We start from the raw sequence: 26,283 nt of genomic DNA on the forward strand, positions 1-26,283 counted from the left end.
AAACTGTTGCAGCAAACTAAAAACAACAGCACACATAAAGGTTTGGTGTCTTCTTTCAAAACCTGCACCGGCATTCAACAAATGGTTTATTTATTTCATAAATTCGCAGTAGCATGAAGCAAACCCACATCACAGCCTCAGCTAGATGGCAACGCTTGTCCTTTAAGCGACAAAAAAACCTGCATGAAAAGCACACGTGGATACAGTAAAATTACAAGAATGACAAGCAGCAGATCATTGATTACCACATGATCGCATCCTGTGTATGTGCAGACAAAGGAGCTGCTGCTTACGTCCTCCACCACCTGTATCGAAGGTGTAACTGCCAGCTACATTAAAAGTTTAAGTATTTAACAGCAAAGGAAACTGGCAAATGAATCCCTACGTCCTTGCTTTATCTCAGACTTAAACACACGTCATTCTCTCTCCCTGTTCCTACACTTTTATGCTTCCCAATACGGTGTTTAGTGAACCTCGTTGGAAACCAGTGGCTCACCCGCATTAATGCACACAAAGACCTTTAAATGTGTGTGCGCACAGTACAGCTTTGAACAGACAGACGACACACACCAGAGAAGTCAAAGAGAAACAAAAGTAGTTATGTTTATTGTAATAACCGCACTCATTTAGGTTTTTACAATGTCAACCAGAGAAAATCTAAAGTATTGAAGAGGATGTGTGTCTGTGTGTGTGTGGGCTATTCTTGTGACTGGCTTACAGCAGGGAGGCAGCGTTGGAATGTGTCACAAGTCGAGTCTATATGCAAACACAAAAAGCTTCATTGTCTGAAAATAAAAACAGCAGCAGCGTCACGTGACGTGATGGGAGCGAGTTCCTCCGAATGACAAGGTTTTTTTTTTATATTTGGAACAACTTTATTTTAAAGTCAGATAATTATTTTTTTACCCTCACTTTTGTTCTGACTCATTGGGGGGAAAACAAGCTGCATATGTCTGTCTGTCTGTGTCTATGTGTGTGTGTCTGTGTGTCTGTGTCTGTGTCTGTGTGTGTGTGTGATGACAGTAGCTACTCCACAGGCCGAACACCTTTGTCCTCCTCCAGCTTCCTCAGGGTCTCGTCCCACTGGGTGAACTGCTTAGACAGCAGGAACATCTGCCAATCACAGGTCAGGGGTCAGTTTATGTCAACAAGACAAAATAATGAATTTGGAACAGTAGCTGGTGGATCCAGACAAATTAGATTGAAAACAGAGAGGCTAAATTCATTATTCAAGGTTTATTATTGTGTCTCTTTTATCCCCCAAGAGAGTACAACCAGGCACGTTTAATTACATGACAACTAGAACAGTTTATGTGTAAAATAATTAGGGTAGGTTAAAAAGTATTACAAAAGTATTACAAGTATTAGAAAAAAAAGGGAACATCATAGGACAATAAAATAAAAGCCTACCATTTTGTTGTATTCCTCAAAAAGCTTCTTCACTTCTAGAGACTGAGCTTCAGTTTGGTCCTGTAAAAGAGACAAACAGTGGGTCAACAGATAACACACAAAGAGGCTGATGAGGACAGAGGGGAGGGGAGGGGTGTTACCTGCTCTTTGATGTGGATCTGTGACAGGCGCTGGAGCTTAGTGGCATGTTCTGGTACATCTGGAGGCAACAGAAACACACACAAACACCACATTATTGAATTAAAAAGGCTGGACATTCTATTAAAAAAAAGAATAATAAATTGTCATGTTATTTTCTTTCGAAAGCCCAACAAAATGTTCAAACTGATGTCAGGGACACGTGTGGAGCCGGAGCAACACAGAAGCTAAAAATAGTCACAATGAATGACATGCTGTTAATAAAAAACAGCAGGATGTTCTGTGACAACAGTAAAAATAAGCGGTAATAACAGCAATAGGGTTGTTTAAGAGATAAAGCGTATTAGAGGTGGCTGATACTGAAGGTAGTGGAGAAAGTATGGATATGAAAAAGCAAACATGAAATAAAACAAACTGAACTTTACTCTTTCATGTCCAGAATTTAAATTTCACAGAAAACTACATAAAGATATATTTTAGCACCGGGCTTTCACATCCTGGATCCCAGACCTCTTTCCAGCAAACAAACGCATCATTTGATAGATTTCAGCTTTAAAAATAAAACACAAGACAAACTCACCTCTGATGTAGGTGCTGTCCAGCAGCGGCTGCATGTTGCTGACCTGCTCCAGCAAAGCAGCCTGGGAAAGCAGGAAGTCCTCCTCTGCGTACAGACAAACACAAAACAGCATCACAGTGCTGCTCTACGATTAAGAAACTAATCTTCTCTATGCGATAACTTACATATTATACAATACAACAACATTGGCATTTACATGCATCGTATTGAATGAATAACAAACCTAATATAAATAAACTATCTGATATTAAACTTGATTGCAGTTTTATATGGAACTTATTTCCATTCTATTGATCCGTCACAGGGTCCTCCTGGTTCTTACCGGCGAGAATGAACTCCAGCTTCATTGCATCTGGTACAGTGATGTGGTCGGTGAACTGCGGGTCCAGGTACTTCAGCAGGTCCTCAACTGACAACAAATAGGATCAAAGACTCACCAAACACACACAAATCCCCTCAAGCACTGTTGGACTGTCTGCTCTTAACATCACTTTTGGCATTTTTGAGATAAACAGTCTCGCAGCTCGATGAAAAACCCTGCACGACATGCAAGGTGACGCCAAATCCTCCGGCATTAAGCCTCTACGGCAGCCACTCAGCGAATGTGAAGTTGTGTCCTTTCTAAGTAACTTAAACATGACCAACGTATATAAATAATTAAAGTTACAACGAGCCCTGCAATCTCTGCTGTTGTGACACATTAAGATACAGTGCAGCGTGTGACTCACTTTTCTTGTGCAGAATCTTCACCCGTTCCCTCTTGTTGGCCGTGTTGGTCAAACCGGCCTGGATCCTGGCCAGAGACTCGGCACACTGCCGGACAAAAGGACACCGATTAGATTCAAAGTCATAATCTATTTAATCAACGGGTCCGAGCAGGTTTTTGTGCAGTATGTGGTACTTTGCCTAGTACAGTGCAAAAACACTGACTTTCAGGTTTAAGAGTAGCATGGAGAAAGCGAGATAGTATCAATTTGGGGCTCAATTTGTTTGCGAAGAGACGTGTGGAGACCAGTAGAGACTGGCTGACGTTGGTGTGACTAAAATGAAGTTGCAACCTCACGGCTTTTGACTACGGATCGGCTCACTTGTCTCTATGGCTACTCGACATTCTAACAAGCAGCAACACAGTGAAATAGTCTTTTTTAATTTACTCACTTTCTTCTCCGATTAGAACTGGAGGTTTATTACTTTCAAAAGGAACATCTGGACCGAGCATATCTTGGAGTAAACACTACGTTTACACCTGTAAAGCAAAGTCAACTAACTACGGTGACTTTCTCCACTCCTGCAATAACAACATGTCCCAGGAAACAAATCCACTTCAGTGCTCCTTTTGTTAGCGAGACGCGTTTCTTAGATCATATGACGCTCTGAAGAGAAGCTCCATTCACTGGCTCAAAAAGGACCAGACCATGTTTTTGGACTTTCAGATTGATAGTTCAGGAAACCAGTGACTTCACTTCATTTCAGTTTCAAACTCAACCATCTTGCTGCTGATAGATCACTTATGTAGTAATGCATCTATATGTCGCAGTAAATAGTGAAAACTGTTGTGTGTTTTATCAGAGCGAGAGTCCAAAACCAAAACAAGAGGCATTGTGGGATTTGTAATGACGGTTATTTGAGCTAAAACAACACCTGGACAGGCAGGATGTAAAAGAAAAATAGCTGAAAAGAAACTAAAATAATTTCACAGGTGTAGGTTGTATATAACATTTAATAAAATGGAAGTAAAACACCTCAAAGTTGTACTTCAAGTAAATCTAGTCAATTTAGACCTTTTAAATCCCAGCCGCGAACAGAGAGAAACACAGTGATGAATAATTATAATAAATGACAATAACAATAATAATACGAATAACTGACAGCTAGTTAACCTGCTATCTCCTTAATAAGACTCGTTTAAGCTACGTAACTCACCTAGCAGCTGCTTGAATAATACATAAATACCTGCAATCACTAATTTGTGATAAACGCGTATTGTTGTGCAGGAAAAATGCATACAAATAATAATAAAAAAAAGGGCGTTCACTTAAGCCCACCGCCTGCTACAGCTGACTAGCTTCTTTACTATCCGCCATATTCATCAGAATATTGTTTATTATTGTTAATATTATGATTATATTGACCAACCTTGACCGGTTTTCCACTTTTGTTTCGTCTCTCTCCGTAAATTTGACCCTCCAGCGTCTGAAGACGCATCTCCAGGTCGACCGTGTCCGATGTTTTATCCATTCTTGAAGCTACTGACACAGACAGCACCGTGTGATGACGTAACTACTTTTACAAGAGACGTCGCATATTGATGACGCATTACACTGCGATGACGAATTCGTTTCTCGTTTTTATTTGTAACAATGTGGGGGGCATTTTTCATTTAAACACGTAAGATATTTTGACCTCAAACTACACTTTTAGTTGAAATGGGTTAATCATTTTAGAAACATTTCTAAATTAATTAAAATGTTTGTTTTTTTAAGTTATTGCAGTACATGGGGTTGTCCGCTAGACGTCGCTGTTCTGTCAGGAAACGGGTTCAGCTGTTTTTCCGGTGACAGCAGCGGAATGACAACATCGACACTCACGGCCCTTCTTCCATTCAAGCCGACTTCAGCTAAACACCGACAAAAAGTGAGGTTTTTCCTCACATACCACCATCTCCTCCTGCACACGAGCCGCCTCTGTTTGTGGACGACGATAAAAACAAACCCGGAAGTTCAGTTAACACGTTTGTAAACAATCACTTGCTGTGTTTTTACACGAGCTAAGCTCGCGGACCGAGCTCGAAGCTAACGCCAGTTTTTACATGACGTCTGCGTAGTTTGCCAGGTTTGTAGTTAGTTTGGAAAGTCCTGCACGTGACTCGCTGTCGTCCTTTGCACTATGACATCGTAATAAATCTCCTTGCGAATTCATAAAGACGCACGTGGCTTATTTACAGCGGAATTACGTTGAGACAATGTGGCGCTAGCTTTGTGTTGCACCGCCTACTTCGTTGTGGCTTTTGGGGGGTTTGTGTTGCTGAAGGTCTCATTAATGCTCTGCTGTGTTGTTGTTGACTGCAGGACGCTGTCTGCCAGTGGACTTCGGGGTCTGTGTTTGAGGAAGTTCTTCTATATGTGCCACTGGGAGCAGCAGCAGCAGCAGCATGGCAGATGACAAGGACGTGATGAGAGACGTTTGGTTCGGTCGGATCCCCGCCTGCTTCACCCTGAACCAGGACGAGGTCACCGAGAGAGAGGCCGAGCCATACTATGTAAGTGTTGTTGCTCTCTGACGTCACGTGGCCACAGAATGAATTAAAATCCCACAGAAACATGCTGCAAAAATATATATCGATGGTAATTATATTCTCATAAACACCGCACGGTGGCTCAGATTGCACCACAACAAGTAGTGCTGCGATGTTGGAGGTTACAGATACAAATTCCGATCCCACTGTTCTGACTGCAATGTTTTTTTTTTTCTCTGATTGTATGCATACTGCGTTGTGTGACAGTTTCTTTCCTAAAATTAGATTTAAAACATTGCAATATATTGCCTTGCTGACAGCCTGTATACATGATACATATTGACACGCCAGATTCTTGCCAATACAAAGAACACTTGAGGCGTAACCTCAAGTGTGTTTTTATTTAAGTACACTGTGGCTGATGTGCTATGTAAACATATAAAATACACGTCAGAAGCTCTGTAGACGTGGAGAACAAAACATTTTCAAATTTTCTATAAAACACATCTTATGGGTCGACAGTAGCTTGATCCACGAGGACTTTGCTCGGGAGCTGGAGGGTTTTTGGGTTGAAATCCCTGGACTAGCTGGAGAGGGGCTCCCAAGGAACTCCCAACTGTTCGGGATACCCCTTGGGATGCTCCGAAAAACACAAACCCCCTCGTTTGTGTGTTTGTGGGTTTTTCGGACCTGTGTGCAATCTGTAGTATGAAGGAAAGTATGTCTACTTCCTTTTCTGATGTAATCACGTTGCCATACTGATGATAATGTCTCCTCTCTCCTCTCAGCTGCTGTTACCCAGGGTGAGCTATCTGACTCTGGTCACGGACAAAGTGAAGAAACACTTCCACAAAGTATTGAGGACCGAGGACGTGGAGGAGATGTGGTTCGAGTACGAAGGGACGCCGCTGAAATGGTGAGAGAGCGATCATCGGATGGGTTTCTGAAACCTGAGCAGTTTCTGTTGTGATCTATATGTCAAAATATTTGTTCGAAGAGCCAGAATATTTTTTTTTTCTCATCATGAATCTACACATATATTCTTTACCTTGTTGCTCTTGTGGAAATGTGCTCCAAATATCATGCTTTCTTTTGGGGGGACATCTTGTAAAATACACACCAAAATGAGCAACATCAGCAGGAAGCTGCCATTTAAGTGTCTTGTTTTACAGTCTTAAGTGGGAGAAATACAAATCCAGTCAGAACCATCGCACTTATTTCACACCACCTGCAGCTCTTAATAGTGAACTGACTGCGCAAAAGTTCAGCCACAAGGTGTCAGTGTTGCAACACAGATGACGACGGGCCTGGTTTACAGTAGCATCAAAGTTCCATAAAACATAATATAAATTTTAAGAGCTTTTCTTTGGTTCTGCTTGCCTGTAAAGGGTGTTTGTCATTTGTTTTGACATCTTATTAATAGTTGGCTTCAGGGAAACTAGGCCGCAAAGACTAACTATATTCAATGGCCGTAAAAAAAAAGAAACTTAAATACGCTCATCGGATTTGAGGCTGCGATATAGAAAAAAATAAAATCTATTTGGCTGAAACACAGGAAATGACAAACAGAAACATCTTCTGAAGTTCACACCCTGCACCCAGAGAAAGCTGAACATCAGAAGACAACACTGACCCCAGTTCTGTTGAAAGTTTGTTTACATTTGAGGGAACCTTTTTCTGTGTGTAGGAGTGATGCGTTTCATTCAGGTCAGGTGCTGCTGTCGGTCTCTAGATGGCTGATAAAACAGGCGAATAATGGAAGTCACACACTCTGGTGTTGATCGTTTTCTGTTTGCGTCTCCCGGTTCCAGGCACAATCCTATTGGAGTTCTGTTTGACCTCCATGCGTCCAACACGGTCTTACCCTGGAGCATCACTGTGCACTTTAAGGTAAGCGTCAGACACACTGTGCGTGTTTATGCCCCGACTCCACGACACTGTCTCTCCCCTTATGATGCGTTCACACCAAAAGAGTTGCGAATTTTTCGTGCGAGTAGATTGCATGCAAAGTCAATTCACAGACGAGAATCGTTGCGAACAACGCAAATTTCCGCCGGGCACCGCGAATGACGCAAATAACGCGCCGTGAATGGCGGCTTGCGAAAGATGTGCCTCATTCGCAACAAAACAACAACAATAACAATTCACCAGAGCCCTACGGGCCAAAAAATACAACAATGCAGCTTACAAATGTCCTTGTGCACGTGTCAGAATTTTCCAGACCGCGAGCTGCTCCACTGCCCGTCCAACTCTGTGATCGAGGCTCACTTCATGTCCGGCATCAAGGAGGCCGACGCCCTCAAGCACAAGAGCCAAGTCGTCAACGACATGCAGAAGAAAGACCACAAACAGCTGTGGATGGGCCTGCAGAACGGTGAGACACACACACACACACACACACACACACACACACACACACACGCACCCGTGCATTTCTATAAGCAGCTGCGATTGAGCATGCTAAAAGGTGACACTCTCACACACACACACACACAGACACGCACTTCAAAGAAGAAAGACCACAAGCAGCTGTTGGGGAAGTGACACAGATTCATTCATTAACACTTAGATGCACACATGTTGTCTCCCTGCAGCTCACACACACCTATACGCAGAATCACACACACTGCACAGTGCACAATGCATGCAGTTATTCTTGTTTTATTTATTTTTTCGTTTGTTGGTGAGGTGCTTTCAAAGACACCAACAAAATACATCCAAATAGATTCACTTCCTGCCTTCCTTCCTTGTTCCTCCGCACACACACACACACACACACACACACACACACACACACACACACACACGCACACATAAATTAAGTCCCTTAACCGTGATAGCAGGCTTTGAAGTTCCATAACTTCTCCCACCCAAACACCCACCGACTTCCCTTCTCCATGTCCACCCCCGGTCCGGTGATTTGTGTCGAGAAGCCGATGTTACAGAAGCTTTGGCAGCTTGTGATGTGGGAGTAGGAGCTGGGGGGGGCGTCCCATTTGTGCTCGTCTTTGAAAAGCAAGACTCAGCTGGCGTGAGATTCTTGGAATCACTGCAGGTCAAGTTGATCAAACGAGGCAACGTTAAACACTTTGGTCACCTGTGATGTCGCCGACCTCTCGTCGACTCTGTTATGTATAAATACAGTTCAATCTATAACGGTCAAGCCTCTCATGTGTAATCCTCACTTAGCAGTTGATCCGTTGGTTACTTTTGTGACCAATAAATCGCACATTTAGTCTGTGAAATCTTTCCAAGACCATTTGAGAAGCTGGAACCTGCTGAAATATATATATATATATATATATATATATATATATATATATATATATATATATATTATTCTATTCTATTTTTTAAATATAATGTGATATTATTGTATCCATCTATCCATCTTGTTTCATGAATGAACATGCCCTGAAACGGAAAGGCTTTTTATTATAATACCAACAGGACTTCTTCATGATACATATTTAAATAAATTGTCTAATTTTGTACTGAAAAAGGTGCATTTGCGGCCTAGAGGTGCTTTTGTGACGTTGGTGGATTAAAAAACATCATGTAAAAAAGTAAATCCTCAAATAATAAAACTGCTGGCGCTCGAATAAAGAAAAAAACGTATTTGGTTTCGAGGATGTTTTTTATATCTTTTATTTGTTTTGCTGTTTCGCTCTTGGCGTCGAGACGCTTTTCGAGAAAACACCTGCTCAAGGTCATTCACCAACCAAAGTTCACATGAAAGAAATCTCCAGAAAACTGGCGGCCTGCCACTGTTTGTAGGCACGAAGCTGCGAGAATGTTTTTGCAGAAAACCCACAAAAACTTCAGCTGCTTGTCTCTCTTTCTTTTCTTTTTTTCCCCACACTTCCACCTGAAACTAAAAGAGCGAGCATCTCGGACGCGTCTCAACGCAAGAGAGAGAACTCTTTTCGGAGACGCGACGTGATCCTATACGAACTGTCTTGAAAAAGTCCCGGGTGTGGCCATCAAAGTGTTTGCAACTGCGTTAAACACAGAAACACGGATGAATCCAAACGGAAGGAGCTGCGTGTGAAAGCGAGAGACGAAACCTCTTTTTCTTCTTTCTCTCAACCAAAAGAGAACCAGAAACAGAGAGGGCTCGCACACTTTCACCCAGGATGAGAGGCGAGAGGGGAGAGGGAGAGGGGGAGAGAGATGGGGAGAGAGATGGCGGAGAGATAGAGGGGAGAGAGAGATGGGGGAGAAAGGGGAGAGAGAGATAACATTCAGATTCTCACACATTGCAGCTCTTTCACATCTGCTTTTGAGGATCCAAGAGTCAAAAATGTAATATTCTGATTATTGCGAGTGTGTTGACACTTGTGTTCTTCATTCTACTCTGGTTTGATTTTATATTCTTATTGTTATCTTCTTTTATACTTTTGGCATTTTCCTCCTTTTTTAGTATTTACATTTTTTATTTAATTTACATTTTTTACCTTATGTTTAAGTTATTTTAATTCTGTGTGGAAGGAGGACCTAACAAGACGCACACCGTCACAAGTAGCCATGCAAGCACTCTGCCGAATGAAACACCAGATCAAGGAACAAGGAAACAAGACAACGTTATGCTCTCAGAGCCGAACATCGTCGAGTATTTGAAGAATGCATGATAATAAAATGGAGCCTCAGAGGGATCCTCCTTAAAAAGATACTCCACACACAAAATGACCGCTTGTACTTATTCACATTAACGTTACCTCTTGCTTTGATGAGCGCGTCTCGTCTCTGGGACATTCTTTACGACTGCTGACCTGTTTTGTATTTTGTGTCGTCACAGATAAGTTTGACCAGTTCTGGGCCATAAACAGGAAGCTGATGGAATATCCCACTGATGAGGGAGGCTTCAGATACATCCCCTTCAGGATATACCAGGTAACATACACACACACACACACACATACACATTAATATGAACAAAAACAACCTCAATTTGTAGTTTAGTTTACTTTGAGTCTCTGGACTCAAACTGCAGTTTGCCAGTCAGCCCAATAGATGGCGCCAGAAGGCTGCGTGGAAATCCGTCCAAATGGACACTTGCTCATTGTGAAAAGCAGCGAAGACGGCTCTTTTTGTTCTTCTTTCGGTGCATAAAACAAATCCAGGTTATCGGTGCCGTTCAGCCTCTGAACCATGATGTGTACTGTTGCCTCTCCATGCATGAGCACACACACACACACACACACACACACACACACACACACACACACACACACACACACACACACACACACACACACACACCTGCATCTGCAGAATATTGGGAGAAAAACATTTCTCATCCCTTGATTTGAAAGACTTCGGTTCGTGCCCTTCTTTTGACATAGTCATCACTACTTAAAAAATAAATAAAATAAAAGTCTCCGGTTAGATCTAGAAAACAAACCTTTATGACCCCCTGACGTGTATTTGTTTGCGTGTCCTGCCACTGAACCGAGATCAGGAGGCGTAAGCAGACAGACAAGCTGCCTTTTTCCTGACGCGGGTAAAAATTCCCTTTTTTTTGGGAAGACAAAGAAAAAAGTAAGAAGGGATGAATAAGCGAGTGATTCTTGCCTGGAAAACATTAGCACGCCAGACAGCGGGGGAAAGTGCCAATCAAGTGTTTGGCGGGGGGGTGGGCCAGATCAGGAAAAAGTGTGGAGGAATTAATTTGACAACTTCTACAAGTAAAACATAATATATAATCCTACTGGACAATGAGGAGGCTCGTCCAGTCCAGTCAGGGAAATTAAGATTTGGAAAACATCTGGATCTTTGCAACAAAAACATGTTGACAGTCTGCTTTGAGTCTCGCGGCGGAACGTGCGTGCGTTTTGACCTCGATCTAAAAAGTTTGCTGCAAACAGAAAAGATCGTCCTCGCTGCCACCGTACGGGTAGAAAACGGAGCAGGAAATAGATCCTGGTGTCGTGAGGAACAGAACATCATATCTGCGGGTAGTTCCCCCCCGCCCCCCAGAGCTGATTTATTATTGAGCGTTTTAAGACCTGCTGTGCTCCACACATGGCTGCGTTTACGTTTTTGCGCAACAAGGAGGGTGGGAGTACAGCTGTCAATCAACGGGGACATTTTTGCACAAAATGCAAAAAAAATATATAGAAAAAAGGCCCATAAATGCTTTTGTTTTTACTTTCACATCTTCGGCGCATAAATAAACCGTGTTTTTTTTTTTTTTTTTTTTTACACTCTGCACAAAAACATTCTTGTGTTGGGTTATAAAACGCGCCTCTTTAAAGTGGTAGACTGAAACACGCAGTCTCACCAAACAATGACCCGCCCTCTCAGACGTGCACTTGTTGCAGCTGTAAAAAGCCGTGTAACTGCCGGCGGGGTAGAAGGAACCCAGACCGCTCCACTTTTTTGGTGGGTGTTTTCTTTTTTTTTCATGGCTGAATTGAAAGTTTCCACGGTCATTTATGAGCCGAGTTGGTTTCGTGATAATTGGAGCATCAAAGCCTGTTACAACCTCACTGTGTGATTTCCACACATATTAGTTGAAAAAAAAGAAAACAGGCATCGTTCATGAAAAGTCTGGATTGTTTTGGCGATGGTGTGGTTTTCATCTTACAAACTGTTGGATTATTTACAACCGGAGGAGGTCTGGAAAGAAAAGTGGAAGCTAAATAAGTTCATGTTGTTGACGATACTTGCAACTACTTTCATCATCCAAAATTTTGTATGAACAAAAACCAAGATCTCTTTAACTTCGTGGGTACAATCTTAATATTACTGTTGAGGATTAAGAACTGAACTTTGAAATGCTTCTCGTTTTAATCAAAAAGAGCGACACATTCAATCAAAAAAACCCTGAGCAAATCTTTTTTTAAACCCTGCAGAGCTTATTGCTGAGGAGGTAAATTCATTGTTTTTGTTAGCCGGAGTTTCTGTGACAAGACGAAACACGATATAAAAAAACTCAGCAAAGACAAAAAAGAACAAAACAAAAAAAGAAAAGTGCAGAAACGCTGAGAAGAACAAAGCGGTTTGGCACTTCGAAAGTCACTGTGGTGACTTAACAGGAGACTGCTTCACACAGAGGAAGGACCCCCCCCTCATCCCATCCCACGCAAACACACACACAGACACAGACACACACACACACACACATGCTCAGAGTCCTTCAAAGCCAGATTGTGGTCTTTAGTGTAAATAACATGTGCTGTGTTTGATGCAGACAGAATTAATGACAACACTAAAGTCCAAATAACAGGGGGGCTCATTTCCGTCGGGCCTGCAGTCCTCATGGAGACAAAGACACCTCATGGGCACGGACGACACACTGTGTGTGTGTGTGTAGACATTTTTTTACATGTTTTATCTCCTTTCCATAAACAACACAAATACGGGAATTGATGTTATGAATAATATGTTTTTTTCCCCTCTCCTTCTACTTTTCTTTTGCTACTTTTTACGTCCTTTTTAAGCGTCTGCGTACTTGTTGGTCTGATCTTTGAGAGCCTGCGCTTGTGCGTCGCCGGTTTCTTGTACTTTTGTCATTTCATTTGCTTCCACTTGAGCCCCTCTGCTCGTGTGTGTTTGCCCTCGCCTCCGTCTGGCAGCAAGACTTGTTTGGCCGTCGGTGGATCTTTTTCCTGCTCCGGCAGTGACGCCACTCTGTGATTCAAAAGAGCCGGAGGAGGAGGAGGAGGAGGAATGGCGGGCGGGCGGGCGGGCGGGCGGGCGGTCGTCTCCCTGCGCGGAAAAGTGAAAATTACTATCCTTCCTTTTTTTAAAGACCGCTTGCATTGTTGCTCTACAGGTACACCTCTCTGTTCTACCCTCCCCCCACTCCGTGACTCGGCGCTTACTCACAAGGAGCAAAGGTGGCGGTGTCCGCCTGCTTCGAAGAATGCAGGTTTTTAAACGGACTGCCAGATATCTTGTGATGGCTGAGGGAGACGAGGGGGAGGTGGTGACTGCACAGACAATTACACAACATGGGAATGCTGGAAATGGTTCATGCCAGTGGCGACAGGTTGTAGTGGGGCGAACAATGCACCGCCGCCGTCTTGTGACTTTCAAAGGGCTTCCGATTGTTTTTACGTCGTGGCTGATCCGTGCATCATCATGCAGAGTCAGATAGAGAAGGTTTAATTGTATAATTAATTCCATGTATTTTGGTGGGGGGGTTCTTGCGATATCACATTAACCCACTGGGGACTGAGGTCATTTTCTCGATTTTACATAATTTCTTAAATTCACCTTGCATTTGAGATACATACATATGTGCAGTGTTGGGGTAGTTACTCAGAAAAAGTAACTAGTTACAAGTTACTAGTTACTTCTGAAAATTGCCTCACTTTAAAATCCACAAACAACAGGATACAAGAGGCTACGTATGGTGGGGACATTCAGGTCGGTCAAACAGCATAACACATTAAAAATAGGCATTTGGAAACATGAGACCCCACTAAACCAAATGGGGGCTGACTCTTAAGAACAAAACCAGCTTGTTATAGGAATCATTGTAGTGGTTTAAGAAAAATTAATGGCACTTTTTCCCATAAAATAGAAACAGAAATGCACTTAACCCAAAAAATAGAAACAGAAAATGCAATTAAATAAACAGAAAATCCACTTCATCATTGCCTAAATAAACAGAAAGTGCACTATATCCTATGAAGTTTATAATTTTTCTCTATTCTTCAAAATAGCGATTGTATCGCATGAGTAAAAGTCTCTTTAATCTTTTATCCGACAGCCTGTTCCTCCTTGGGGTCAGAACAATACTGCCCAGGCTGAAAGCCTTTCCACAGTGTTGTAATTTGTTTTATTACATGATTTACTCTTATTGTGAAGAGCATGTAAACAGAAAGTGCTTTTACTTTGAAGGCAGAAAGTACAATGATACGTGCTTGTTGACGCTAACTAATGTTGATGTTACGTGTGGAAAATATATACATGTCAGGTGCAAGAGCGCGTTCTCAATCGCTTTAACAGTTTGTAAAGCTGCAGTTCACCAGTAAAGTGATTCCGTTCATACCAGACGTGTCTTGTCCTCATTAGAAGCTCCACGTCATTACAGACAGGTGCACTTGATGGTATTGAGTGTTGTATTGCTTTGCAATATCCTTAATCCTAGGGAACCTAGAGAGAACCTCCCAGTTGGATCTGGGCACTCCGTCTCCGTCTCCGTCTCATCCCTTCCTCGCTTCCCTCCTCCTACGCACCAGCAGCTATGTCACTCAAATCACTCAAATCGGAGTTCTGTGATAGATTGTTCTATCAGGAAGTGTCGTGTGACTCGCGCACCGCTAAAAGAGAACTTTTCGGACTGGTAAAAATGTCTTGAGTAACGCAGGAAAGCGCGTTACTGAGGTCTAGTAAAGTAGTGTAGTTACCAATATTTTGAGTGTAATGCGTTACTTTACTTTGTTACCTATAAAAGTAATATCGTTACTGTAATCCGTTACTTTGTAACTCGTTACTCCCAACACTGCATATGTGTTAAATCAAAAATTGCAGAGCAATCTCAGCTCTCTATTTAATGAGGCACCATTGTCCTAAGGCAAAAGTGTAACGAGAACATATGGCCCTAAAGCTGTAAAATCGAATCTCGATTTTGGAAATTCTTCTTATCTCTTATGAAAGCATAACTTTACTCATGTGGACAAACTGTTTCGGTCGTTGAAATTGGTTTACCAAAGGTCTTAGATTCACAAAAGCAGTGGAATATAAGAATACAATGGTAGATACATGTAAATGAAACCAAACCTTTTATTATCGTTTTTTTGAGTAGAAATATTGACTGTCACACCTTTCACCAAAATGATAAAAATGGGACTGATAATGGGAATTCATACTGCAGATAAAACATGGGGAGGGTGTGCAAATGAACAGTTTTTGTTTTAAAATAAAATATGTATTATACATTTAAAAAAAACAGACAGGCAAACAAGCTGGTGGGGATGGCTGTGGTGAATCCTCTCTGTAAAATAAATTACTACTGGTCAGTACTAAGTTCACTGAAAGAAAGTTGACAGTGATAGTTATGATAGTAACGATGGCTACAGTTACGCACCGTGCCGTTTTACGACACGGTGCGTAATGGAGATGCAGAAAGGACTATGCTCATGAGCGAATCAACAAATCACGGTGAAGGACTTCGTGTGACGAGTACTTTCGGCACTGCGTCACAGGATACATCCATCCCTCTATCTCTCTGTGAATCACCTTCAAGCTCACAGGAGGAAGGAAGCGAAAGAGGAAAGCCTACTGATTCCTCTAGAATTTGAAACGTATTTCTGTGACGTTTTATTGCGAAGATATGAATATTTACAAAACGTAAATATTGTAAAACGCGGATCTGCGTTGCGAGTTCCGGAAGTGTTAAAGGGTCAAGAGCAATGTTCCCTCTAATTTTTTTCAGCACTGAGCAAACTTTTTTTTTTTCTGAGCGCACATTTCAGCACTGTGAGCAATTCGCAACCACGCGACCTGCCGAAAATGACCACAAGCCTGCGTTAGCCATAGGTGATTCAAAGAGATGACAGCAAATGCATCAATATGTATACAAGGTTGATATTTATTCAATATCCTTTATAATGGCTGGACTTTGGGAACATTTTAATGATGGTGTTTTACCAGTCAGTTTAGTTTAACTTAAAGGATCTTTGTTGAACTTCAATAAGGGGAGGTTATGACTGGTTCACTGGTTATGACTGATAATGATATATATAAAAATAAAAGTATCAAAGGTGTATTTAGGTGTGTTTAGTCATTTCTCAGCAGGTACAACATTTAAGTGGAACTTCATTGAAAGAAAAATGCTAATGCAGTGCTTAACAATAATTATAGGCCTATTAAATTGACATGGTGTCATTTTTCCTAAAGGTAGCCTATATAAACAATTTAATAACTTCATATTCTTCATATTTAAATATGTCTGAAAGTTTCATCCTACCTGTGTCAGTTTGGACAGCGGGGTGGGGGGTGCTAACGGAGGCAGAGCGCTAGCAGAGGTACAGAGAGCGCATGTCGAGAAACGGGACGCTGATTGGCCAAGAAGACTCGACAAGTCACATCAAAGATCGTATTATTGTGAAGATGGCTCACTCCTATCTCAGAAACACTGGCGCAAAAAAGATTTTTAACCCCTGAAAAAAAATTGTTTGTGCGGTCTGAAAAATGTGCGCGGTCTGAAAAATCTATTACGCGGCCACTTCAACTGGCTTGCGCGGCCGCGCAGCTTAGAGGGAACACTGGTCAGGAGTGTCCGAGCATGGCGCGCGAGCGCTGAATATACGCAAAAGGCATTGATGCTAAACACAACGTTCGTTGCATTCTCCTCTGTAAACACCAGAGGGCGTACAAACAAAATGAACCACGAAGAATTAAAAGGACAGAGTGCTACCGGCTAAACGCCATAAACCAACCTCCATTATGCCGAGGAGGGATTGTAATTATCTGTCAACTCATATCTCATATTTATGGACTACTTTATTATCTTTATAGAAACCTTGTAAAGAAACAAGTCAAGTATTCAAAATATATATATATAATATGATGATGAAAGTAGTTGCAAGTATCGTCAACAACATGAACTTAGTTTCGTTAGAACGGCCAAGCACAAATCATTCTGACCCGACGGAGCCTCACATCAGAAATATGGGCGCTGGATGGTCCCGGAGGTGAAGCCAGTACGCGACACTTGAATAATTTAGAATTTGATTCGGTATCTTTTTGATGGAGTCTCTCCTCCGCAGGTGTGTATTTCAACTTCTTAGAAAATTAAGGCCGCCAAAGGGAGGTCGGGAATTTTTAATTTACCAATGGACGGCATCGGAGTTCAGTGGAAAAAAACAAATGTTTTCTCTTGATTCACAGAAGCTCATATTGATTGACGGCCTCCGTGCCCCAGTCCATTGTTGTTGTGTTTTTTTTTTACCATCAATTAGGCGGATTGAATCCCCTCCATCAATTAGGCCGGTGTCTTGAGTTCCGCCCCGCTCTTTTCACACCTCTCTCTCTCTCTCTCTCTCTCTCTCTCTTTTTCTTTTTTTTCAAACCACTAAATCCCACTGACACCTCGCTGTCTTTGTGTCGCCGTGTGCTGCCGTGCCAGCTAAGGTGTCACCCCGGGCTGAAAAGAAAGTGTCTCCATCTAAGCAGTATCACGCTTCTCCCCTCGACGGGAATCAATAGCGCCTTCTTTTGTACGGCGACCAGCTCAATTATTCATGGCCGCTATTTAAAAATGCAGCGCAGGTAGCTGTCACTTAGCGCACTCTCTCCGCTCTGGCTGTCCCCGGTGATCCCTGCACGAAAAAAAAAAACCTGCCGTTCTTCCTGTCAGTGACTCAGTCTTTCTGTGTAACCCGAGCGGCCGGCTTCACGCCTCCGCCACCCAACCTTCCCCTTGCCGGGGTTTTTGTCTTTTACTCTTCTTTTTTTTGCGCGCCTGGCTCCGCGGTGTGTAGTTACAGCTCGGTTACCCGATCCCCATCTTTGCTGGTTTTCCTTTTCACAGCTCCATGATTAGGCACCTATTGTGTGTCAGACTCTCCGTTTGACACCTCAGGTTGGGTATCTGCCCACACCACGTTTCTCTCTCTCACTCTATCACTCACTCAGTTTCTACCATTATCCTCCATGGTATTAAGTGAGCCCCCTAAAACTGATCACTATTTATCACAATGAGGGCTGGGGCAATACTTCAATGCTGCCTTTCAGTGTATATAAGAAGTGGACGTGGTCATGATGACGTCACCCATCGGTTTGTGGACTGATGTTCTGAAGCCTCGAGTTTGGCGTCGCCATCTTTGCTTTTTTTGCAACCGATAAACAGAAGTGACCATGTCTGGACTGAGGAGGAGTGACGTAGAGACACCGTACACGTCTCTGGTGTGGACTTGTCAATCAACCTCGTTTGACTCTAAATGGACCATAACTTACTAAATGAACATCATGCTGTATTGAAGAAGACTTGAAACTGGAGATTGAGACATAAACTCATGTTTACAATGTTGACTGAGGAAATAAATCAAGAGAGAAGTAGAGTCATTGTTCATAGGCTTCTATACAGATACTCTTGGAACTATGCTCTACAGCAGGGGTTCTTAACCATTTTGACCTTGGGGCCCAACTTGTACAAAGTGGCCCGGGGCCCATTCAAATATTAACACTGTATTGATGTATTAACTAATTGATCACACTCTTGGTTTGATTTGTATTCAATAACTAAATCAAATCTACCTACAGTTGAACAAGCAAAAACCTTGTCAAATAAATTACATGATACAATGTGATCATCACGAAGACATTTACTGATCATGTGTATGTAAACCTGCAAGTCATGAAACAAATCAAGTTAATACAATAACTAATGTAAAGGCTCAAGTCAGGCGTATTAACACAAACATAACTAATAATTTGATTTTTCTACAAAAACAAGGGGGAAAAATAATTTTTTTAGAATGAATTGTATTATTGGAGTTGCCAGTCAGTGACACGACAGACCTTTTCTGCATCTGTAGTACATCGTCCTTTCTGTTGAAAAATCCCACCGGCTTTCTCACGAGCATCGGATGTTTGGTTTCTAGAGAATGGACATTGAGATTGTAAAATCTTTTTAAGTACCTTGGTTTTTACTTGAACAATAAACTGGACTGGACTGGTCAACTCTTGACCTACAGTAGTTTTTGGTTTGAAGAGCACATTTTTTTATTTTAATAAAAATATCCAAAACAATAGTTTTAAACACGTGTCAGTAGGTATCACTATAAATGATCTGAAAAGCAGTAAACGGTGATATGAATGATCTAAACTACATTATGAAAATGCAGAAGAGGCTAACACAGATCACAAAACATCAGCAAATGAAAGCTCAGTGTTTAATTTAAGTGATCGAGTAACAGCAAATTTACCCCACTTTTCTCTTTCAACCTCTGTGCTCACTGCACGTCCGTTTCTTTTTCACTCACTTGTCTTCGCCAACATTTATTACTATATTACTATATTACTGCCAGACCCTCCAGCACAAACACACAGTTGGTTTAGAGACCTGCATTCACTTTGAATGTCTGTTATAAACACTAGAGCACATTCACACATTTTAGTTTTTAAAAATGTTAGCAGGCTTTCATCTAAAATAGTAGCAGACTTACACTCAAAACATTCAAGGTTTAAGCCCCTGCAAAATTACATGACGACGCCGCTGCTCCACGCGTGAAATTTATAATTTTATAGTCTAATGCTGCATTCACACCAAAAGAGTTGTGAATTATTCGCGCGAGTAGATTACATGTAAAGTCAATGCACAGACGCGAATGGTTGCGAAAAAGTTGAAATATTTAAAAAATTCACCTGATGCTGAGAATTTACCACATAAAGTCAAGCGAGTATACTCAGGCAAAAAAGCGTTGGTGTGAACGCAGCATTACGCAGCGTATGAAGGTCAAGCAAGTTCCACGTCGCGTCAACCGGCGTTCAGCAAGTACCCTCGACGTGCGCGAAGATGCGAGGGGCGATCAGTGCTTTAATTTATTTATTTTATTTATTTATAAATACATATTTTATATATATTTTTTTATATATATATTTATTTATAAATAAATTAATTATAACCATGACCACAACTACTATATCTATATATATATATATATATATATAGATATAGTATTCGTGGTCACGGTGTAACCCGGATAGCCTTCAGTTCATAAGCTTTCTGATGAGCCCTAAACTGTTATTTGGCAATAGTTTAATTTGATAGCTGACTTTAAGATCTTTTCCACATATTTTGCAGTTACGACTCGAGTATCATTTGTCAAAATGTGACAGACACTGGCTGCTATATCAATGATTTATGCCGTGATTTAAAAGGCAAAGAAGAGCTTTTAGGCAGACTTTTTAATTAGTGTGCAGCAAAAAAAAGAATCTTCTCTAATTTTAACGACCTGATCTTAAATGTCAGGCTGGAGTTTATTATTGATAATACATGAGATAATCTGATCAATAAAGGACCTGAGTGAGCTGCATTTTTACTGTTTTGGTATCCCAAATGGCATCTCATCAAACGGATTCTGAACATTCTTCAGCCGTTCAGTGTAAAGATCTGTTTCTGGGATAAAAACTCAAAGAACGCCACACAACACCGTCTGACTCAAGAGCGTAAGGACAGAGTCCATCACCAGCTCTGGACGTAGTTTACTACATTTCTGTCTGCCGTCTGGCGGTAATTTCCCCGCCGTGCTTCCCGCATCTCTCACACATGGAATGTTTTGGCTGCAGGGTTGCAGATCAGAGCCGAACAGTCATGAGGATGATTGCTGCGTACGTCACTTTTTGTTTAGCTGCCCCGCCGTGACTTAGGACGGTTTACATTTCTGGCATTTTGTGTTTTTTTGCTCTCGCCCACACTGATTTGGGTTCTGGTCAGCAAGTAGGACACGCTTCGGTTCCTCCATCTATCCGTGATAAGTACCTAATAGTGAGGAGGTCACAGGTCAGGGCCACATCATCATGACAACCTCTGACTGGAGTAGGATCACATAGAGTGTGTGTGGGGTGTGGGAGGGAGGGGGGGGGGGGCGACTTGATCAAGTCTTCAGGCTTTTTGGGCTGGTTTGCTCGTACTTCGGTGAAAGAGAGAAGAGGATTTCTCTTAATAAGAACAAAAGACAAGGTCACTTTTTTATTGTTGTGGTTGAACTATTCTCTCGATCTAGGACGGCATTTAAGGACCATTGTAGATGACATACATGTACAGGGAGTGTGTTAATATTCCTGGAAAAGTGGTAAATTTAATGGTGAATTTACAAGAAAAAATGTATTTTACTAAAGTGGTACATTGACAAGAAAACACAACACATTGGCAGTATTTACAAGATTAGAAAGTCATAAATATGAGACTGAATACTTGAGGTCTGCCACTGTATGTCTCTGACTTGATGCAGCTTGATTTTCTATATTCACAGATCTCCTCATTAGTCAGGGCAACGCACAAATCAATTTCCCTCAACATCTGGTGATAATATATTTTTAAATTGACAACACAGGTGACATGTTTTATACTTCTTGTTAATATAATCTGATTCATCTTGTTTCCATATATGTATTTATTTATCCTTTGTGATCACCTTATTTTGAAAACACGTTGTTTCCCTGCGCTAACTTCGCTAAGTCCGTGCTCTACCGGTCAGCTCGGCCTCGTCTGTTTAAATACATTTCCCATAAATTCAATAAATGGATGCACGACAATTTTAGCAACAGTGCAATGAGCTTGATCCCACATTGCAAAGTGAAGCGATTTGTGGTTCCTTGACAACATAAGAAAACACTATTTTTAGTTGTAAATAATAACTTTATAATCTAAAGTTTTTTTGCCTTGAACGAGTTTTTACTCGTAAATCTACGACTTTGATCCGAACCCCTCCTCCTCTGTCATTTATTTCCTTTTTTCTTTTTTACCTACAAAGGTCCTAATGCGCCATCATGCTTCATCTGAGAACCTTGAGGAGTGCCGGCGGTCAGTCTGTATAGAAGCTGACTCTTTCTGCCGTAATCGAGCAGCAGTTAATGACTTCCAGACTGTTCCTGAGCAGTAAAGCACGCCAGCGTCGCATGTAACATCTGTCGAAATGTTGCAGATTGCTAAACATCCCATTCTGAGCCGGCAAGCTCATCAAAACCGCACATTCTCAGCTCCACTCATCAGACGGTTTCATTCCCAGCGTTTGCGTGCGTCGTATTCTGTGAATTCTCCACCTTTTTAATAATAAAAAAAATAAAATCCCCCCTTCACATGCAACTGTCCCATTTAACGGATATTTTGTCTGTTTTCTTTTCCCAGCAATTCCCTTGAATTGATGTCTCATGCCCAGTGAGTAAATGACTAACATCCCAAATGGCATTTTAATGGCTTTCACCATGACGTCAGATGAGTTTCGATGCATCTTTTTTTCACCGCATCGATGCAAATCGTCCTCGAAGTCCCGGTAAAACAGGAAGTTTGAGCGTCTTTAGCGTCCTCGCTGTGACGTATTTGAGCGGCGTTTAGTTAAAGGAGGCGTTAAAATCAAATCCTTTGCATTTGATTGGACTGCTAAAAAGTGGGCGGGCTCAGAATCTAGTGCGATACGGAGCTACAGAGGACTACGGATACAAAGTCGCTAAAAGTTGCAGATTGATTGATTGATGTTGTGATATTATTGGTCGGTATATTGTGTTTTACAGGACGAAAATATTATTTTATTTTTATATAAAAATACAAAGAAAGATCATCTTTTTTGCATATTTAATAGATAAAAATATGTGATGTAAAAGGATTAAAAGGGCATTTTTAATTGTACACCGCTCGTTAATCCTTTGGTCTCTCATCCATCACAGACGACGAGCAACAGGCCGTTCATCCAGAAGTTGTTTCGCCCCACTTCACCTGAAGGCAGCGTGCACACACTCGGCGACCTGCTGAGAGAGATGTACCCAGCGGCTTTGCCAGCCGACGGTAAGACTGCACACACACACACACACACACACACACACACACACACACACTTTCATCACAGTTAATAATAATATATTAATGTCATCAAGAATATTATAAATAATACTACCAAAATGTCTCTGACACGCGTCTTCTAGAACAGTAGGAAGTACAGTAGCGGCCATGTTTTATTTTGGGGTTTCCGTGGCAACTGAAGGCATCCTGTTATCTTGCGTAAGTGGGAGAAGAAAAGAAGCAGTTTTATTTTATGTACACAGCCACACACAAGGTATGTCAGAGATCCACTATCTCAGATAAAACACCCCCAAGAGAGAGAGGGGCGGGTCTCGGTCTCGTCTCCTGTTCTCTGTCAAATAAAGTCATCCACTAAACTAAACATTTTTTTTAAATGTTACACTGCATTTTTGGGGTTTGGGGACATAAAGTAAAAAAAGTAAGTAAATCTGTCCTGATTTTGAAATATCTCCAAGGTTTCTGCTGACACCTCAATACAACACTATGGATTTTTTTATATTCTACTTTGGATGTGTTTAATTTGTCCATGTACGTTATGAACAAAACAAACAAACAATAGAAATGTTTTCAAAAGTGACAGGAGATCAGGAATCGCAATTATAAACAATATATATATACACAAATGGTGAAGAATATATATATATATATATATATATGTATATATATATTAGGGCTAGGCACGTTAACGCGTTATAAATGCGTTAACGCAGCAATCCATTAACGCGTTAATTATTTTATCATGGCGTTAACTGCATTTTTTATTTCTTTTTTGCATTGGGAGGGGCTTTACGTTACACAGCATTGATGCAGCACATTGACGGCGCATGTGAGCCTCCAGACGCTCCGTCGTCAGGAGAAAACACACGTTGTATGTCTACACAAGTGACTGTTGCTCTCACTGAGACTACTGACATCCAGTCAAAGCTTTAAATATACAAATGGACAGCAGCTTTGACATATACAGTGGCTTGCAAAAGTATTCATACCCCTTGAACGTTTCCACATTTTGTCCCATTACACGCCACAAACATAAATATATTTTATTGGAATTTTATGTAATTTTATGTATGTTTTTAAGACCAACACAAAGTGTCAGACAATTGTGAAATACAAAGAAAATTATAAATGATTAAAAAAAAAAACACAAATAAAAAAACTGAAAAGTGCAGTGTGCAAAATGATTCAGCCCCCTTTTCTCTGAGTGCAACCTGCTGAATGATTGAATGTTGACCGAATGACTAAATAGAGTCCACCTGTGTGTTATCTAATCTCAGTACAAATACAGCTGTTCTGTGACGGCCTCAGAGGTTTGTTAAGAGAATATTGGGGAGCAAACAGGACCATGAAGTCCAAGGAACACACCAGACAGGTCAGAGATAAAGTTGTGGAGAAGTTTAAAGCAGGGTTAGGCTATAAAAAGATTTCCTAAGCTTTGAACATGTCACGGAGCACTGTTCAACCTATTATCCGGAAATGGAAAGAGTATGGCACAACTGCAAACCTGCCAAGACACGGCCGTCCACCTAAACTTACAGGCTGAACAAGGAGAGCACTGACAAGAGATGCAGCCAAGAGGCCCATGGTGACTCTGGACGAGCTGCAGAGATCCACAGCTCAGGTGGGGGAATCTGTCCACAGGACAACTATTGGGCGTGCACTCCACAAATCTGGCCTTTATGGAAGAGTGGTAAGAAGAAAGCTATTGTTAAAAGAAAACCATAAGAAGTCCCGTTTAGGCCAAAATTTAACTTTTTGGCCTAAATGCAAAACGTTGGCGGAAACCTAACACTGCACATCACCCTGAACACACCATCCCCACTGTCAAACATGGTGGTGGTAGCATGATGCTCTGGGGGTGCTTCTCTTCAGCAGGGACAGGGAGGTTGGTCAGAATTGATGGGACGATGGATGGAGCCAAATACAGGGCAATCTTGGAAGAAAACCTGTTGGAGTCTGCAAAAGACTTGAGACTGGGGCGGAGGTTCACCTTCCAGCAGGACAACAACCCTAAACATAAAGCCAGGGCTACAATCTGTGGCAAGATCTGAAAACCGCCGTTCACAAACGCTCTCCATCTAATCTGACTGACCTTGAGCTGTTTTGCAAAGAAGAATGGCCAAAAATCTCAGTCTCTAGATGTGCAAAGCTGGTAGAGACATACCCCAAAAGACTTGCAGCTGTAATTGCAGCAAAAGACGGTTCCACAAATATTGACTATGGGGGGGATGAATAATTTTGCACACTTTTCAGTTTTTTATTTGTGAGAAAAATTTAAAAACATGTATAATTGTCTTTGTACTTTACAATTGTGTGACACTTTGTGTTGGTCTTTCACATAAAATTCCAATAAAATATATTTATGGCGTGTAATGTGACAAAATGTGGAAACGTTCAAGGGGTATGAATACTGGCACACAGTTGAGTTGCAGCTGTGGAGAGAGAGAGAGAGAGAGAGAGAGAGAGAGAGAGAGAGAGAGAGAGAGAGAGAGAGAGAGAGAGAGAGAGAGAGAGAGAGAGAGAGAGAGAGAGAGAGAGAGAGAGAGAGAGAGAGAGAGAGAGAGAGAGAGAGAGAGAGAGAGAGAGACTAAACAGACCGCGTCTGCAGAGGAGGAGAGAGGAAGTAGATAAGGAGACAATAGTGTGTTAGGACAGAGGACCCGCAGGAGACCCACCTGCAACGAGGAGACAGAACCATTAAACTCCTCCTCCGCATCCTCCACTGTCTGTCTCACATTCACTCTGTTTGTCACCATTAATGTCCTGGCTAACGATGTACTAACGAGAAATATTGTGCATTAAACAGCGTCTTTGAAATGACACTGTTGAATACTCTTCTCATAGAGGAAGCAAATAGTTTTTTAAAAAATTAAAGATTATTTTTAATTATTTGTGTTTAACCCACAGACTGTGTATAAGAAGTGGACATAGTTGTTGTGAAACTTTGAGTTTGATTTTGACGTCGCCATCTTCGCTTTTTGGCAACCGATGAATGTAGAGACGGCGTATACGACTCTGGTAGAGGCAGCGACCTGTCAATCACCGTGTAGCCACGCCCTAAAGCATACCCTGCGTATACGGCGTCTCTACGTCACTTCTCCTCATTCCAGATATTGTCACTTCCTGTTCACTGGTTGGAAAAAACCAAGATGGCGACGGCCAACTCTCCAAACAGGTTGGGACTTAAATGGAAGTGAAGGCGATGAGTAATATCCTGTATTTTGTTGCAGGCAAGAGGCTATTTCTCTCGCTCTCCTGATTTTGTCGTTGCTGTTTATTCGTCGTGTTGGCACATGTTCAGTCTGAGACACGCCAAACCGACATCAACAAACCAGCGGCGATCTGAGTTTGTCCACCTTCGTCTTGATTGAAGTTGTCTGCTTGCTATCCACACATCTTTATATCTTCTAGTGCAGCGGTCCCCAACCAGCGGGTCTTTTGGTA

At 41.7% G+C, this 26,283-nt stretch overlaps 2 protein-coding genes across 2 annotated transcripts in view; one reads left to right on the top strand and one right to left on the bottom strand.

Moving 5' to 3' along the window:
• Positions 1–578: 578 nt before the first annotated feature.
• Positions 579–4,382, bottom strand: dctn3 (dynactin 3 (p22)). Its single transcript, XM_079227256.1, has 7 exons — positions 4,265–4,382; positions 2,857–2,941; positions 2,451–2,537; positions 2,129–2,212; positions 1,551–1,609; positions 1,411–1,470; positions 579–1,113 (listed from the first exon to the last, which is right to left on the bottom strand). Exons 1-7 carry the CDS (start codon positions 4,364–4,366, stop codon positions 1,027–1,029), a joined length of 564 nt encoding a protein of 187 aa, XP_079083382.1. The 5' UTR covers positions 4,367–4,382; the 3' UTR covers positions 579–1,026.
• An 873-nt stretch (positions 4,383–5,255) lies between these two features.
• atg5 (ATG5 autophagy related 5 homolog) overlaps positions 5,256–26,283 on the top strand; it is a 32,331-nt gene continuing 11,303 nt past the window's right edge. Inside the window, exons 1-6 of the mRNA XM_079227126.1 lie at positions 5,256–5,387; positions 6,152–6,279; positions 7,175–7,253; positions 7,575–7,737; positions 10,162–10,256; positions 22,710–22,827. Of these exons, the coding sequence (XP_079083252.1) occupies positions 5,280–5,387; positions 6,152–6,279; positions 7,175–7,253; positions 7,575–7,737; positions 10,162–10,256; positions 22,710–22,827 (691 nt within the window). The 5' untranslated portion in view covers positions 5,256–5,279. The remainder of the gene's footprint in view (positions 5,388–6,151; positions 6,280–7,174; positions 7,254–7,574; positions 7,738–10,161; positions 10,257–22,709; positions 22,828–26,283) is intronic.

Source organism: Taurulus bubalis (genome assembly GCF_910589615.1).
Source record: "Taurulus bubalis genome assembly, chromosome: 12".
Taxonomy (NCBI): domain Eukaryota; kingdom Metazoa; phylum Chordata; class Actinopteri; order Perciformes; family Cottidae; genus Taurulus; species Taurulus bubalis.